The 15,073-nt window shown below is 39.9% G+C and overlaps 1 protein-coding gene across 2 annotated transcripts; it reads left to right on the plus strand.

The window, feature by feature from the left end:
* Positions 1-334: 334 nt before the first annotated feature.
* Positions 335-13,408, plus strand: LOC136702625 (influenza virus NS1A-binding protein homolog B-like). Of its 2 annotated transcripts, none has more exons than XM_066677774.1 (15): positions 335-455; positions 3,447-3,591; positions 3,687-3,807; positions 4,514-4,686; positions 5,135-5,210; positions 5,309-5,482; positions 5,566-5,691; positions 7,116-7,220; positions 8,075-8,198; positions 8,599-8,823; positions 9,287-9,408; positions 9,505-9,631; positions 10,375-10,506; positions 11,260-11,433; positions 12,358-13,408. In XM_066677774.1, the coding sequence occupies exons 3-15, from the start codon at positions 3,697-3,699 to the stop codon at positions 12,612-12,614; spliced, it is 1,926 nt and encodes a 641-aa protein (XP_066533871.1). In that variant the 5' UTR covers positions 335-455; positions 3,447-3,591; positions 3,687-3,696; the 3' UTR covers positions 12,615-13,408. The 2 variants fall into 2 exon arrangements, with proteins under 2 accessions (XP_066533871.1, XP_066533878.1); XM_066677781.1 differs by having other exon boundaries at positions 3,447-3,580.
* The last annotated feature ends 1,665 nt before the right edge of the window (positions 13,409-15,073 follow it).

A 15,073-nucleotide genomic window follows, 5' to 3' on the forward strand; every position in this document is an offset into this window, starting at 1 on the left:
GTGGATTAGCGACTCAAAAATGTCAAAAAAGTGTGGGTGTGTCGCCCTGTGAAGGACTGGCGCCGCTGTTCCTGCCTTGCACACAGTGATTCCGGGGAGGTTCCGGACCCACCGCGACCCTGAACTAGGTAAGCGCTTACAGGCAATGAATTAATGATGAAAAATATCGGAAATATCTTTTAATTAAACCCAGACTGTTGCGCAGGGCACTATAGCCACTGTTCTGAGAGAAGTGCACTACGAAGTGTAGTGAGCGCAGTTTGACACATACCCTTAGCTCCTCCCCCCTTTCTCCCGCTTCGTTAAACGCGGGCTGCTCCTCATTTCGCGCCCACAGCTGATGAAGGTTGGGTCGGTCGTTCTGGATTTTGGATATTTGGCTCCCTGTCTTTAAATTTAATTTAATGTGGGATAATTAAACTATGTTTGCCGCTTCATATTGTCAGAGATACCAGGTAAGACGTTAAACGTTAAAGCTTTATTTAAAATATTAACCTCGGTTTTCTCTTAATGTTAACAGACGTCAACTGTCAGCTTTTAAGTAAACATGGGATAACATATGTCGTTAGTTGTAGTCAGTCCTCACAACAGAAAAGACTTTTTAAGACATTAAATGTGTTAATTATGCTCAAATCTTGTCTGGTTACGAACTTAGTTTTATATTAGAACATTTCCGTTCCACCTTAAATACTGCATCGGTTAAGGTAGAACGAAAAATTAGTTAATTAGGATGGGTGTTATTTTGCAGGTTATGGTTAATTAATGGTTAATAACTGAATATGGAATTGTTGTCTGAATTTCTCTAAATTGCGGCTGTCGGTTGGTTACACTGTTTACGTTAGAAATTACAGTACAGACGTTTATTTCGCGCCTTTTTAATGTCAGTTTCTATTTAAATCAGATCATTTTATTTTTCTTAAAGTTAGCTTTTTGGGAGGTGGAGTGTTTTTGTGTCCTAATTCTCACTCCAAGCAAATTAAATACTTGTTTATGTAGTTTCTGTCATTTAAAATGTAGGATTTCAACAAATGTTGAAAACTTTATTTGTAATTTGGCAGAAAAGTTACACTCCAATATTCTAGATTCACTGACCCTACAGGAGGACTTTGTAGGTGTACAGATTTTGACCCCCTTTCCCCTGTTCTTCAATGGTCAGTCAGGACCCCCACAGAGCAGGTACGATTTGGTGGTGTATCATTCTCAGTGACACTGACGTGGTGGTGGTGGTGGTGTTAGTGTGTGTTGTTCTGGTATGAGTGGATGAGACACAGCAGTGCTGTGGAGTGTCCACTCTCTGTGGAGGTCTGGCTGGAGTTTGTTGTAAAGTTCTGCTTTAGTAAATTACATTTACTTCCTTAATCCTGTACTAAGTAGGAAATGGATGGCAGGAAATTAAGAATGTGATGAGAAATGGGGAGAGGTGAGTAAGATTTAGATTATTAGATTAAATACTTTTCTCTTTTTAAGCACAAATACAGTAGAGAGTAATGGCCATGTAAACCAATGCAGTCTTTTTGAAAACATTTAACAGAGAATATAGAGCACTGACAGAATAAATATGTGCTTCCCAAAATATAAGTTAAATAGGAATTTCACTGATTTTTCCAAATATTCTGCATAATTCAGTAGGGTGAGTTTTTTGTGAAGTGGTGGAGAAACATTGAAATCTGTACAGTGAAAGTAACAGGAACACGGCATGAACATTTTTAGGGCAAAACTGCAACTCAAAACTGATTTTTCCATAAACATTTCGTCTCATATCTTTCTGTGAGCAGCTTACAGAGTTGGATATCTGGATCCATTCACTAACACTGTCAGCTATTCTGACTCTGAGTTTCTCTAGAACATATAGAAACATAGGAACATATTAACCAAACCCACTCTGATTAAATTGATAATTAGTAAAGAGTTAATTATTATTTGTTTGATTAAAGAATCTAATCTAGAAGGGTTTTTTTTTTTTTTTGTTATTTTTAGTTTTGAATTAAGTGTTCTTGCAGGATGTGATCTAGAGACACAGGTAGCCATCTAGTTAATTCTGTCCTCTGGGTTAAATCCATAAACCAATTGACCTGGATCCTCACGCCTCCAATCGCGTGCAGAATTGGTGACGCAGGCTTTCAGCCTCAGCTCCTGAATTAGTGAATGAACCCAGCTCGGTTTGTGCTGCTTCAGTGAGCAACAGTGAGCTTTTGCCCTGTTTGGAAATCATCTGTGCCTTGGGAATAACTGGTGTTTACATTTTAATACAGTTTATGTACATGGAGTCATTTCTGCCGGTAAGTGGACAATAATTAATCTAACCTTGTTATTAGACTGGAAGGGAAATTTAGTATCATTTGGCATGTCTAAATGATAGGCATACACCCATATGGGAATTTTTGGGCCAATAGCCGGTATTGTGGACATATCTGCCAATGTTGGTGCAAATGTATATTTATGAAATACAGAAAGATAAGATGCTCTGGATTAACATTATAGACAAATGTAACATTTACTTATTACCTTTCAAACAACTGTATGGAGCAATAAAATGAAAGGTGTCTCCTGAGAAGATTATTAGCCACGTTTAGTTAGCTAAACTGGTCCTCTCAGAGACTGCTCACAAATTTAAGTTATTAAGTTTAAATATAACAATAGATCTTTGCGTCTCCTTCAAAGCTGAAAGACACTTTAGAAGAGGCAAACGTTATGCTTTGAAGGAAAAGATTTGGGAATTCATACTTGAATTGTGCTCCATATGAATCTGAGCAAGCATGGAAGCCAATGTCAGTTTTCACTTCAAGTTAAGGGCAAGGACACACTTCATGTAAAGGAGTGATAGGAAGAGAGATTGTGAAGGTGTCTGTAGGCTTGGTGCGGCGACTGCATTACAGACTGCATTACTGTACTGAAGTAGTAAAAAAGGAGCTGAGCTGTATAGCAAAACTGTCAATTTACCTGTCAGTCTTCATCCCCACTCTCACATACAGTCATGAGCATTGGGTAATGACAAAGAATGAGACTGCAGACACAAGCTGCTGAAATGAGGGTTCTCCAGCAGGTTGCTGGGCTTGATTGTGTGAAGCTTGATTTTGGCGATCAGGGAGGAGAAAAACAGCTGCTCCTTCGCTGTGGAATGTTAGAATTTGATTAATCTAAGAGTCTTTTCTAACCATGCACAGTTTCCAAAACGAATGCAAAAAATGAAATGGTTCCTTTTTTAAATATTACTATTATGTTATTTGGGGGAGGTGGGGGGCATGTTCAGAGCATGTTCGAATTTGTGTATATCTGGAGTCCACCAACCCACACACTGTGAAACATCCACCCAGTGAGCGTTATTTTTTTTAGCAGGACTCTGTCCATCGTGTTCTTGATGTTTGAGAATGTAAAACTTTAATTGTTGCATATCCATAAGAGTGGTAGCATATACATATGACATGTCTTGTTGCTTTTATTTTTAGATGATGTTGTGGAATCAAAATTCAGAAGGCTGTTTTCTTTAACTGTGAAGACTGGTACTGGTGTCACTCTTCTGCACTTTCTGAGAAACCCTTCTCACTGTGCCTTCATAAGCAACTGTACACCATTCTCTTCAGTAAGTACACGGTAAGTAATAGATACTAAAGAACAGTTTGTTTGTGCTGTCTTTCATTTTATTTAGTCATTTATTTTAGATACAGCTTCTTTCTCTTTCGTCACAGAAACATCAAAATGATTCCTAACGGCTGTTTGGTGTTCGAGGATGAGAGCTTTCTGGACTCCACGGTGGCGAAGATGAATGCACTTCGGAAGAGTGGCCAGTTCTGTGATGTTAGAATTCAGGTAACAATGGCCAAGTGAAAGTAAAATTAAACTATGGAGATTAACCTCCATGAGAGTGTTTCAGACCAGGGATATGAAGGAGGACGGTGGTCACTGGGTTAAAAATAAAGGGTAAAGCTAGGGATGGTAAACATGAGCTTGGGTAAAAAGAGCCCATCAACTTGCTAGAATAATAATAATAATAATAATAATAATAATTTTCATTATTCAGGCCAAATACTATAACCTGCTTCTGTAAGTTTGTTGGTTGACTTTGTTATAAAAATTAAATAAAACTGCATTTCTCAATTATATATTTCAGTAATTAGTTAAATTTTTTTTTTGCGATGTTTCACCTCTCACCTTCCCTGTTTGATTCCTGCCCCACATTTTGAAACCTAAAGTGTCCAGTAAGTGCTCAGAATGTTTAAAAAAAAAAAACAGGAATCATGCCACGCATAATACTCAGAACAGTGCCACATGCTGCTATGACTGCTGTGCACTGTCTGCCTACTAAACAATATCTGCTTGGTGGTGGTCTTATGGTGATCCTTTTCCAATAATGATGTTGTGCATTAACAGATGACTTTCACTGAGTCGTTTTAAAAGCACAAGGTACATTTATATGGAATGTGTTTCTGATCAGATGAGTGCAGATAAAGGTATTCTAAAATAATGAACAGAAGCTTGGTGTATAGTCATGACTCACTTGTTTATTGTTTATCAGGTGTGTGGTCATGAGTTGATGGCCCACCGGGCGGTCCTGGCCTGCTGCAGTCCATTCCTGTTTGAGGTGTTCAACAGTGAGGCAGAGGTTCAGGGTGGAGTTTCTCTGGTGAAGTTTGACGACCTGAACCCAGAAGCTGTAGAAATTCTACTCAACTATGCTTACACTGCACAGTGAGTACCTGTCAGGAATACACCTCATTTGGGAAGCAGTTCATCTTGAAATCTTGTTTTTGTCCATGGTTTAGTTCAGTTTTGTTACTGTGGTATAAATCAGGATTGTCTCTGGAAGTGAACTGAATGCACAAATGGAGAAGAAGTGGTTCATCTCTAGCCTTAAAGTGGAATTTATTTTGTGAAAACTGTACTCAAAAGCTTTTTGAGGATATATAAAACCATACATTTTTCTTCCCTTTATTATATACTGCAATGAGAACAGCATTGTGTCCCATTAATAAATGTTGCATGTACCTATATTCTTGAGTCCAGCTAATACTCTATTGGAAAAATAGAAAAACTAAAAATATTGGAGTGTAAATATATGTCAGACATATAGTACCATTTGATGTGAAAACAAATGTACCTGAAAGCAGAACCAATCCCTTGTTGTCTCCATTCACAGGCTCAAGGCTGAGCGAGATCTAGTACGTGATGTTTATTCTGCTGCAAAAAAGCTAAAAATGGAGCGAGTGAAGCAGGTGCGTTACACTAGTTATTTAATGTGTAGCAAGGGTTTGTTTTCTGACTGAACCTGAGGATATAACAGCTTTCTCCATCTGTTTCTTTATCTCTGCAGATCTGTGGAGATTATCTGTTGTCAAAGATGGACTGCCAGAGTGCCATTGCGTATCGTAACTTTGCCAGCGGCATGAACGATGGACGGCTGCTGGGGAAAATCGATGGCTATATCCAGGAACATCTGCTGGAGATTTCAATGAAAGATGACTTCCTCAAACTTCCTCGTCTTAAAGTGAGTTTGGGGGAAAGGCTTCAAGTCTAGAACCTGATGTTCCTAGTGTTTTTTGTTTATTCTCCTCATAATTTTTTCCCTAGCTGGAGGTGATGCTAGAAGAGAACCTGAACTTGCCAGGGAATGGAAAGCTCTACTCTAAGGTGATAAGCTGGGTTCAGCGCAGTTTGTGGGAGAGTGGAGATCAGCTAGACAAACTAATGGACGAGGTCAGTATCGATATTCCCCAGCTCTTTTCTACCTACCAAACGACCCACTTTTGTAAAGACAGTCAAGCCAGCAACAGTGTTGACTGGAAACAAACCGATGTTGTGGCACACTGGCCTTTTCAGAGTTAAAGGAACATGAATCCTGTCCCATAGAAATACACAGTAATATAGGATCTATTGTTTAAAATTAGTTGTGATGATAATAGTTATTTCTATAGCTTTTCTAGGCCCCAAATCATATTATGTTATTTGGGACTTCAGAGATTTGCCTCAATTATCAGAAACATGCAGTATCCACCTGGATGATGCCAGTAACCTCCACAGGAGAGGGACAAACCATGCAGGTTTAGATGAAGATGGGAAGGATTTGACCATTTTCCACTGTATGGAACCTTCTCTATTCTACTCTACTTTACATTTTTGGCTTCTCCATGGAGTAAATTTGGTCCTGGTACTGGAAGCTGTTTCTTCTTTTTTCTTTTAAAAAGTCCCTGTTCTCTCGTGGTTCAGAGGGAGCCGAGTAGGGACTAAACAGTGGCGTGTAAACCTTGCAGAGCATTGACAGCCCAGAGAGAGCTGTCACTCTATGCCACGCAATGCAGACATCCAGCACAACTCACCATCTTTAAAATCTCCAGCTACAGCAGAGATCACGTTTGTTTTTATCAGACTCAACGGCAGCTTGTAAAATTACACTGTGGTCTTTTAGAGGTTCAAACATTCCTTGGATCAGTGGCCGACGAAAGAATCCAGCGAGAGCCGGATGCTGCAACAAGGAAGGAACAAACTCTACTGATCTGTCTGAACTGATGACAGAGCTGTGTTCAGTCCCAAACAATAACAACAACACGCCAATACACGAGGAGTAAACAACGCTTAATGTTACTGCCAATGTTGTTGTGGTTTACTGGGTCTGCTGTTCCCTTCACCAGCTACGTTTCAGGGGGAGATGTAGTAGTTGGATACCAACCAGGTACCAAAAAGTGAGTAGAGCTGAATTGTGTAGGTACTATGCAGTGGAAAAGCCATAAGAAGTCAAAAGTGCCCCCTGTGGTTGATTTATTTATTTTTCCCTCACCATTTAAATAGTGATGTTCAAAGCTGGGCCATTTTACTGTGTTCAGTTTATGTAGATTTCTATTTGCTGAGGTACTCTTTATTGTCTGTTTAAAATGTGCTGGATTTATGTTCTTTTAACTGTGAGGAAAGCCTATGTGCCCAAATGCACCTACTAAGAGGAGACTTTGGTGTTCTTCAACTGACAAGTTTATCTGAGTGCACTTGCTCTTCCATGCAACATACGGTGTTATGAATATGTTTAATTCTTTCCAGCCTCAGTTATCTTTCAGGTCATTGTTTCTGTGTGTATTTTTTTTTTTTAAGAAAATTGCCATGCAATAATTTTTGTTATTGTATTATTGCAGGTGCAAACACTGTATTATTCAGCAGATCACAAACTGCATGATGGGGGAGCAGTCGATGAAGCAGATGCCTCTGGCTCAGAGGACGAACACATCCAGTTTATACAGGTACAGGAACGAGTGTAAGGCTTAGAGGTTTATTTTTAATGACTTACATTAAAAATTGTGGTGTGATTGCATTAATAAAATGAATGAGCCCCAAGGAATTCCTTTCAAATTTTGTCGTCTCACTTTTATTTAAACTGTTTTGTTCTCTTCATTGTCAACATAATTATATGCCTCCATAGCAGGTTTAATCAATCACTGTAAGTGACTAGCAGTGGCATGTAGCCATAGTATTTTTGTAAATAGCAGATAGTGGCTGTGTCCTAAATGCTGTCTACTGAGGCAGTGCCCTGAGGAAGCAAGGCACTAAATTGTCTGAGCTGAGATTTAGTAAAATACTGCCTGCATTTTGCACCGATATCTCCAAGCTTGTAATTATTCTGGATAGCAAAACTTGTGTGTCAGTATCCTGGCAGTGGTGTGGCCCATTGCTGCCTTTTGAAACATTTCTCGTATATGATTGGTTTATAGGAATCATCATGTAAAAAATGCTGCCTTCTGAGGCACTGACTCATGAGCCAGGTGTTGAGGTTGCTGCCTCCTGTTTCAGACACAGCCAAAGATTAGTTTTGTTCAAGCTAATGACCAAATTTGAAAACTGAACTTTTACCAGAACCACGTTGCTGCCCTTTGGAGAAAAAAACATTATCTGTATCGTTTGCTGTGCCTCTGCTGTTTTAAACATACAATCCAGTTTGTGCCCCAGTAGCACGAAAAGTATTCTGGCCAAGAATCCATTTTTACACAATGTTTTTACTATCATTGTGGGTTTTCTTTCCTGGTTGAGTAAAATGTTGATGGTGAGATATTATGTTGAGGTGGCATTTGTTTGCAGCTGGCCTGTTTTGATTTTGCAGAAAAAAGCTCCTCGTGAGAGCGTGCAGAAACAGATGAGCACAGCGTCCTCCTCCTCTTCCTCCAGCCCCAACGGCCAGCCCAACAAACACGAGTGGAAGTACATCGCCTCAGAAAAAACAAACAGTGAGTGTCCTTCACTATCTTCACTCTGCTGTCCTTTCTGTTATTTTGTCAACAGTTTTTGACTTTCCCAACCAGATTCTCGGCACCTGACATATCAGGGATGTCCACAATTTAGTCTTAATATGTTCAGCTCTGATAACTATCAGGCTTCACTCCTCATTAGCTGGTATTAAAGCTGAGATGATTAATTTTTTGCTGTGATTTCCTGTCTGTCACTTAATTAGCAAATTCAACTGAACATTTCCCTAACAGCAGATAAATCAGACACTTGAAATCTAAAAAGCTGTAAATATACCATTTTCTTAAATTATTGAATCTTTTCATTATATTTGTTTTATTTTACTTTTGTTTAACCAGCTGTTTAATAAATGAGTGGTTGTGTGTCTGTGCTGCATTACAGACAGTACCTACCTGTGTCTGGCCGTGCTGAGGGGTGTTTTGTGTGTGATTTCTCTTCACGGCCGCAGCAGTCCTCACAGTTCTCCGTCCAATTCACCGTGTCTGCAGAAGAGCCGCAGTCTGGATGCTTCCCCGGAGCAGCTCGGTGACCGGCTGCTGAGACCCATGCACTATGCTCGCTCTGGACTTGGCACTGCTGAACTGGAAGGGAAACTCATTGCTGCAGGTAACGAGTACAATCAAATTTGTGTATTGCTTTTAAAATCCTGATTGTTTCTCAAAGTAGCTTTTACAGACAGAAAGTGAAAACAAAAACAGAACAAATGACCCCTTGTGAGTTGTTCGAGGTTAAAAAAGACTTCTGTTTTGTAAAAAGACATGCTGTATAAAAGGAGTTGGGCTCCTCTAGAGATGCTCCCTTTGAATGCAGCTTGCAGACTACTGACTGTGGCCAGGTTTACACACTAGAAATATGTCTACCAGTCGTTGGACTACTGAAAGGATACCCCTTTAGGGGACCATGCCAGAGATGGTGCTGTGATTACAACATGCACAGATTTATTCAACAAGCAGCATGTGCTTTGTTTTAGTAGAAATTGGAGGGATTTAAATGTGGACAAAGACTCCAGGTCCTTGAAAGTTAATGATAATGACCAGTTTTAACAGAATTACTGGTGTTTTTTGGCTAGGTGGCTACAACAGGGAGGAGTGCTTGAGGACTGTTGAGTGTTACGATCCAAAAAAAGATTGCTGGACTTTCATTGCTCCGATGAAAACACCTCGTGCTCGTTTCCAGATGGCGGTTCTGATGGTCAGGCCTGTTCCTCTGCCCTGTTTGTTATTTAGAGAGCTGTATGTTATTTTTCTGTATGTATAACTGAACTGGACACTTTTTTGTTTTTCTCAGGGAAAGCTGTATGTAATGGGTGGCTCTAATGGTCACTCAGACGAGCTGAGCTGTGGAGAGATGTACGATCCACAAGCAGATGAATGGTCGAGAGTTCCTGAGCTCAGAACTAACCGCTGCAATGCAGGTACATTTTATACAGTCTGAGGATTCCTATACTTCAAAACCTCTTAAGATTATTAATGAGGATGTCCTGTTTCACTCTTAACCATGCTCTGCATGTTCAGCTGAGCTTATATACTTGAACAGTATTGTTGCAGATAAATGAGTAAGGTAATACAAATCAAATATAGATCTGTCCAGAAGGATGCACAGGGCCATAGGGAACATAACACTTTATTGATCCTGAAGGAAAATGCAAATGATTCTAAAATGACTGAAAAAGCTGTAAAAATATTAATAATAAACTTATATGATATAAAACTTAGTGTCGCAGTCACACAGCTCCAGAAATTTTATGAAGTCTAAACAACAGCTGTTAATTTTAATTTTATTATTGATATCGTCAGTTTTTGGACTACATAAACTGGAATTTCAAGATGTGAAGCTGTTCACATAAAAATACATAAAATACATCGCAAGCCCCACATTTAAAAAGAAAAAAAAAAATATCTGCACTAGGGTAAAGACTATTACAAATATTTACATATATCATCTACCTGAACATAAGGAGACAAACACTAATTTGCAAGGAGATTCTAATGCCCTGCAAGCATTAGTGCAGGGACTCTATACTAGAGAGTGTGATCCCAATAATTCTTTGTGCTACACGTAAACCCCTATCCATTGCCTTCTGTTCAGAACAGTTCAAGCTCCTGTTATCAAATTGTTAGAGAATAATTATCCTCTGTCTGTAAATCTGTGCTCTAGGTGTGTGCTCTTTAAACAACCGACTGTTTGTGGTTGGAGGGTCTGACCCCTGTGGTCAGAAGGGGCTGAAGAACTGCGACTCGTTCGATCCGGTGACGAAAGTTTGGACCAGTTGCGCGTCTCTTAACATCCGTAAGTCTGTAATGGACCACACTGGACCAAACACACGAGCAATTAATTTGCCTTTATATTCTACAGCATTAATTACAGATTTTTTTTTGTTGTTTGTTTGTTTGTTTAAACAGGTGTCTGAACATATAAACGGGATAGAACTTGTATATATTTTATTTTAATACCTGTTATCACAGGAAAGATTTCTGCAATAATTTGTTTGTTTAAAGGAGACATATTATGCAAAACCCACTTTGTGTATATATTTTTTTAAATTTCCACTTGGGTCTCTACTGCTACTATAAAAACCCCATCTACCCATGTTCTGTGAGTCAGTTGACAGATGGGGAATGGCTAGCAACAGCTTATTTGCATAAAAGTGACAGCGCCCTTAAACGGCTCCTTCTGAAAGGGGCTGAAAGTGGCAAGAATAGAGTTTGTGAGATCTCTTTATGGGAGAGTGATTTTGTGCAAAGACCTTCATGAACTTGTTTTGTATAGACCATAGACGTATTATACCTCTTTATAAACAAGTTAAAATATGTCCCCATTTTAAACAAATTGTTATTGAATAAAGAAGAAACATCCTGAACACTTCCTGCCATTTTTACCAAAACCAGATGTATTATTTGCAAACATTTTAGTAGAAAAATATTGAATGAAAGCTAGATGCTGTTATGGTTTTAAAATTTGAGGTTATAACTTTTTTACTTGTTTATATTTTCACTTAAGTATATCCTTTTTTCCCCTCTTCTTTCGCTTGCTCGCTGTCAGGGAGGCACCAGGCAGCCGTGTGTGAGCTGGATGGTTTTATGTATGTGATCGGTGGAGCTGAATCATGGAACTGCCTGAACTCTGTGGAGCGCTATAACCCTGAGAACAACACCTGGACCTTGGTGTCCCCCATGAATGTGGCTCGCAGGGGGGCAGGAGTAGCTGTGCATGAGGGTGAGAGATCAGCAGGAAACACTTTCTGGATCAGTTGTGTGATTAAATCCCCCGTTAGTAATAGATGCACCCCTCAAACCAGTTTTATAATATCTTTAACTGGGGCTCCTGACTGGTACAGCACTCTAGATTCCAGTTAATGCCTTAACTGTCTGAAGACAGCTGGCTTCCCTCATGACTGGGCAGGAAAGCCCCCTCTGCCCCATCACTGCCCATGGTCCTAGCATGAGCATATGTCAGCTGATATGAAAGGTCGGACAGTTTGCATTCTCCCCCAGAGTAATAAAATTCAGTAGTGTTGCTTCAGCAGCAGTGTGAAAATAAGCAGTGGGGAAATATTTGTCAATATAAAGAATATCCTACCCATAAAATACATGGCTGAAACTTTAACATCTACTCTTTTAACAGTTATCCATATATTTATAAATCTAGCACATCCCACAGCTATTGAAAGTGGAATTTAACCACTGTTCCATATATTCCTCAAACTGACTCTTGGCATAGGGCAGCTAAGCCATCTGATACCCATGGGAGCAATACAGCTTAAAGCAACTCTAGGAAGTATATTTACAACCTTAAAATTACAGCTTTGAAATCACTGACACTTCACTGAGCTGTTATAGGGAGAATAGAGTCTCTGTCTTTGCTACTCTGGACTCAGCACAGCAGAAACTGCACTATGTAACTTTTGGAGGAGGGTAGGAACTCCCCACTTTCCTGTTTTTTTTTTTTTTGTTTTTTTTTTTAAGAAAAAAAGGTGCTGTAAAAGTGAATAATACTCTGCAACAGTAGGTGGAGCCCAGGAGCAGCAATACCAAGTGTTACTTTAAAGTACTTCTGGAGGACATGCAGCATAGCTAAAAAGTAACAAAACTTATACTGCATTGATGGCTCCTGCTGACTGGAGGTGTTGTTTACCCACAGGGAAGCTGTTTGTTGTTGGAGGATTTGATGGATCTCATGCTCTGAGCTGCGTTGAGGTCTATGACCCGGCCAGAAACGAGTGGAGGCTGCTGGGAAGCATGACGACGGCGCGCAGTAATGCAGGAGTGGCCGTAGTAAGCGGGGTGGTGTGTGCTGTCGGGGGCTTTGATGGAAATGACTTTTTGAACACCATGGAGGTGTATGACCCTGAAACAAACGAGTGGAGCCCCTGCGCAGAGGCTCTATTGGAAGAGTGAGGAGGAGAGGAGCTCTGCCTTTTTCTATTTCAGCTGACGGCTTCATGGCGTAGTCCTTTTTATTTTATTTAATTTTAAGCACTGTTTTGTTGCCTGTGGAGCTTTTGTGGACATTAGCACTGAGTGAGGGGATCACACATGGTTGCCGAAAGCAACATTTTAAGCCTTTTGCATATTGCATAATATATTTGAGTTGTAGATATTTGTGTATTATTATTTTCCCCCACCCCTATTCTTTTGTTTTAAGAATGTGAATTATATGAAGTGGGCTTGAGGTTGAAACTGCATCAAAACCAACAAGATTTCAATGCAACTGCAATATTAGCTATCAATGTACTCTAAGTAGCTTGCTGTTTTAAACCTGATGGATAACACAGTTGGTAGAGCATTCCTGACACTGGTTAAAAGGTCTTAATCTTTACAGGAAAATAGAGAGTATACTAGATTGCTGTATGAGAACTTAAATATTGTCCTTCTTCAGCAGACTCTTTGTAGTGTGGCTTTATAAGGAGGTATCTTTTTATGATTGCCTTTTTATATGATTTTTATAATGAGGAGGACAAATGTGACATGGACGTGCTAACATTTCAGTCTTCCACTTTGTACTGTATGTATTTTTGCTGAGGAACTTAAATTCTTCAGTTAATTTTTAACACAGGCCTTGTCTCTGAGCTTCTGACTCAGTCTGGTTTTGTTTATAGGGTTCTCCTCTCAAGCTGGGTCCTGTTTAACTGTTTAAAAAAAAAAGAAAGAAAAATGAGGACTTGATCTTTCAAATGTAATAAAATTTTCAGTGGAACAAGACATGCTCTTTGCTTCAGTAACGTACAAACAAACTGGTGCAGGGGAATTGTCTGGAGCACATGCATATGAGTCGACTCTGATCAGATATAATTATGACCTCTTTGCGTCTGCACTTACCATTTACTCTGTCAGCTCCAGTGACCACACTGCTCGTGTGTAGTTCTATAATTACAGACTGTAGTCCATACATAGTTTGGCCCCCTGTCATGATCAGAACACCCCTCCCCCCCAACGGAACAGGTATGATTTGAGTGGTGGATCATTCTCAAAGCTGCAGTGACACTGACGTCATGGTGGTGTCTTAGTGTGTGTTGTGCTGGTGCGAGTGGATCAGACACAGCAGAGCTGCTGGAGTTTTTAAACCCCTCTGTGTCACTGCTGGACTGAGAATAGTCCACCGACCAAAAACATCCAACCGACAGCATCCTGTGTCACTGATGAAGGACTAGAGGACGACCAACACACCCTGTGCAGCGACAGATGAGCTGCTGTCTCTGACTTTACATCTACAGGGTGGACCAACAACGTAGGAGTGTCTAACAGAGTTGACCGTGAATGGACACTTTAAAAACTCCAGCTCATGCCTGATTTGCTGCGTTTAACCTAGTCTGTGCTCTCACATAAATGCGGGTCTAGCACTGTGATTGGACAGACTCAGATAAGGGCGGGGCAATGCTAAATCTCTGCACTTGACATCTTGATCGGAGCAGTATAAAAATGGCTCATTTTTGGCCTGTGCTTTCTGACTTAGGCAGCACAAACCTGACTAGGTGGTCTTGTTTCACAGTGTGTGGGTTGGTGGGCAACAGATTCAAACTTTTTACCTCGTATTTGTTCTGAAAAAGTGTTTTTTATTGGGTCCTTTTTAAATATTTCTCTGATAGGAGCTGATTTGCTCAGATTTCTCAGTCTGAAAACAATTTAAAAAACAAAACAAAACAAAACAAAAAAAAACACATACCAGAAATTAAGCGGCTGCTGGCACGGCCATTCATAAAGCCAATGTTAATCCTAATCCAGGCTCCTTCCGCACACGTGAGACATCCAGGCCATGGCAGATCCTAGTAGACTGGGGTCAGTCAGGACTCCAATTAATTAAGAGTGTCCTGAAGAGAGGCCCTAGACTATTCACTTAGTCTTTAAAGCTAAATTAATCTGTGATGCATGGAGCAGGAGTGAGAGCAGGTCACTGGAGCTTAAAACTGACTGACTTAATTTCCAGAGAACTTTTAATCAAGATGGGTGTCTAATACGACTCTACTCTAACACTCCTCCATTTTTTCAAAAATAACTCTTTGTAGTTCTACAGTTACAGACTGTACTCCATCTGTTGCTCTCCAACCTTGGTTAGCTTTATTTCACCCTGTTTTTCAATGCTCAGGACCCCCACAGAGCCAGTTTGATTTGTTTGAGGATCATTCTCAGCACTGACATGTTACATGTGTGTTGCACTGGTACAAATGGATCAGACACAGCAGTTTTTAAACCCTGTGTATGGAAGCAAATCTGTCTCATCAGACTTTGAAATATTACCACCTTTGAATTTGTAGCACTGAATTTTTTTTGCACTGAAATTATGCATCAGAATATAATTGCTCTTGAATAGAACTAAATTTTCAAGAACACGTTTTCACTGTTATAATTCAAGGTTAATA

This window comes from Hoplias malabaricus, chromosome 1 (genome assembly GCF_029633855.1).
Source record: "Hoplias malabaricus isolate fHopMal1 chromosome 1, fHopMal1.hap1, whole genome shotgun sequence".
Taxonomy (NCBI): Eukaryota; Metazoa; Chordata; class Actinopteri; order Characiformes; family Erythrinidae; genus Hoplias; species Hoplias malabaricus.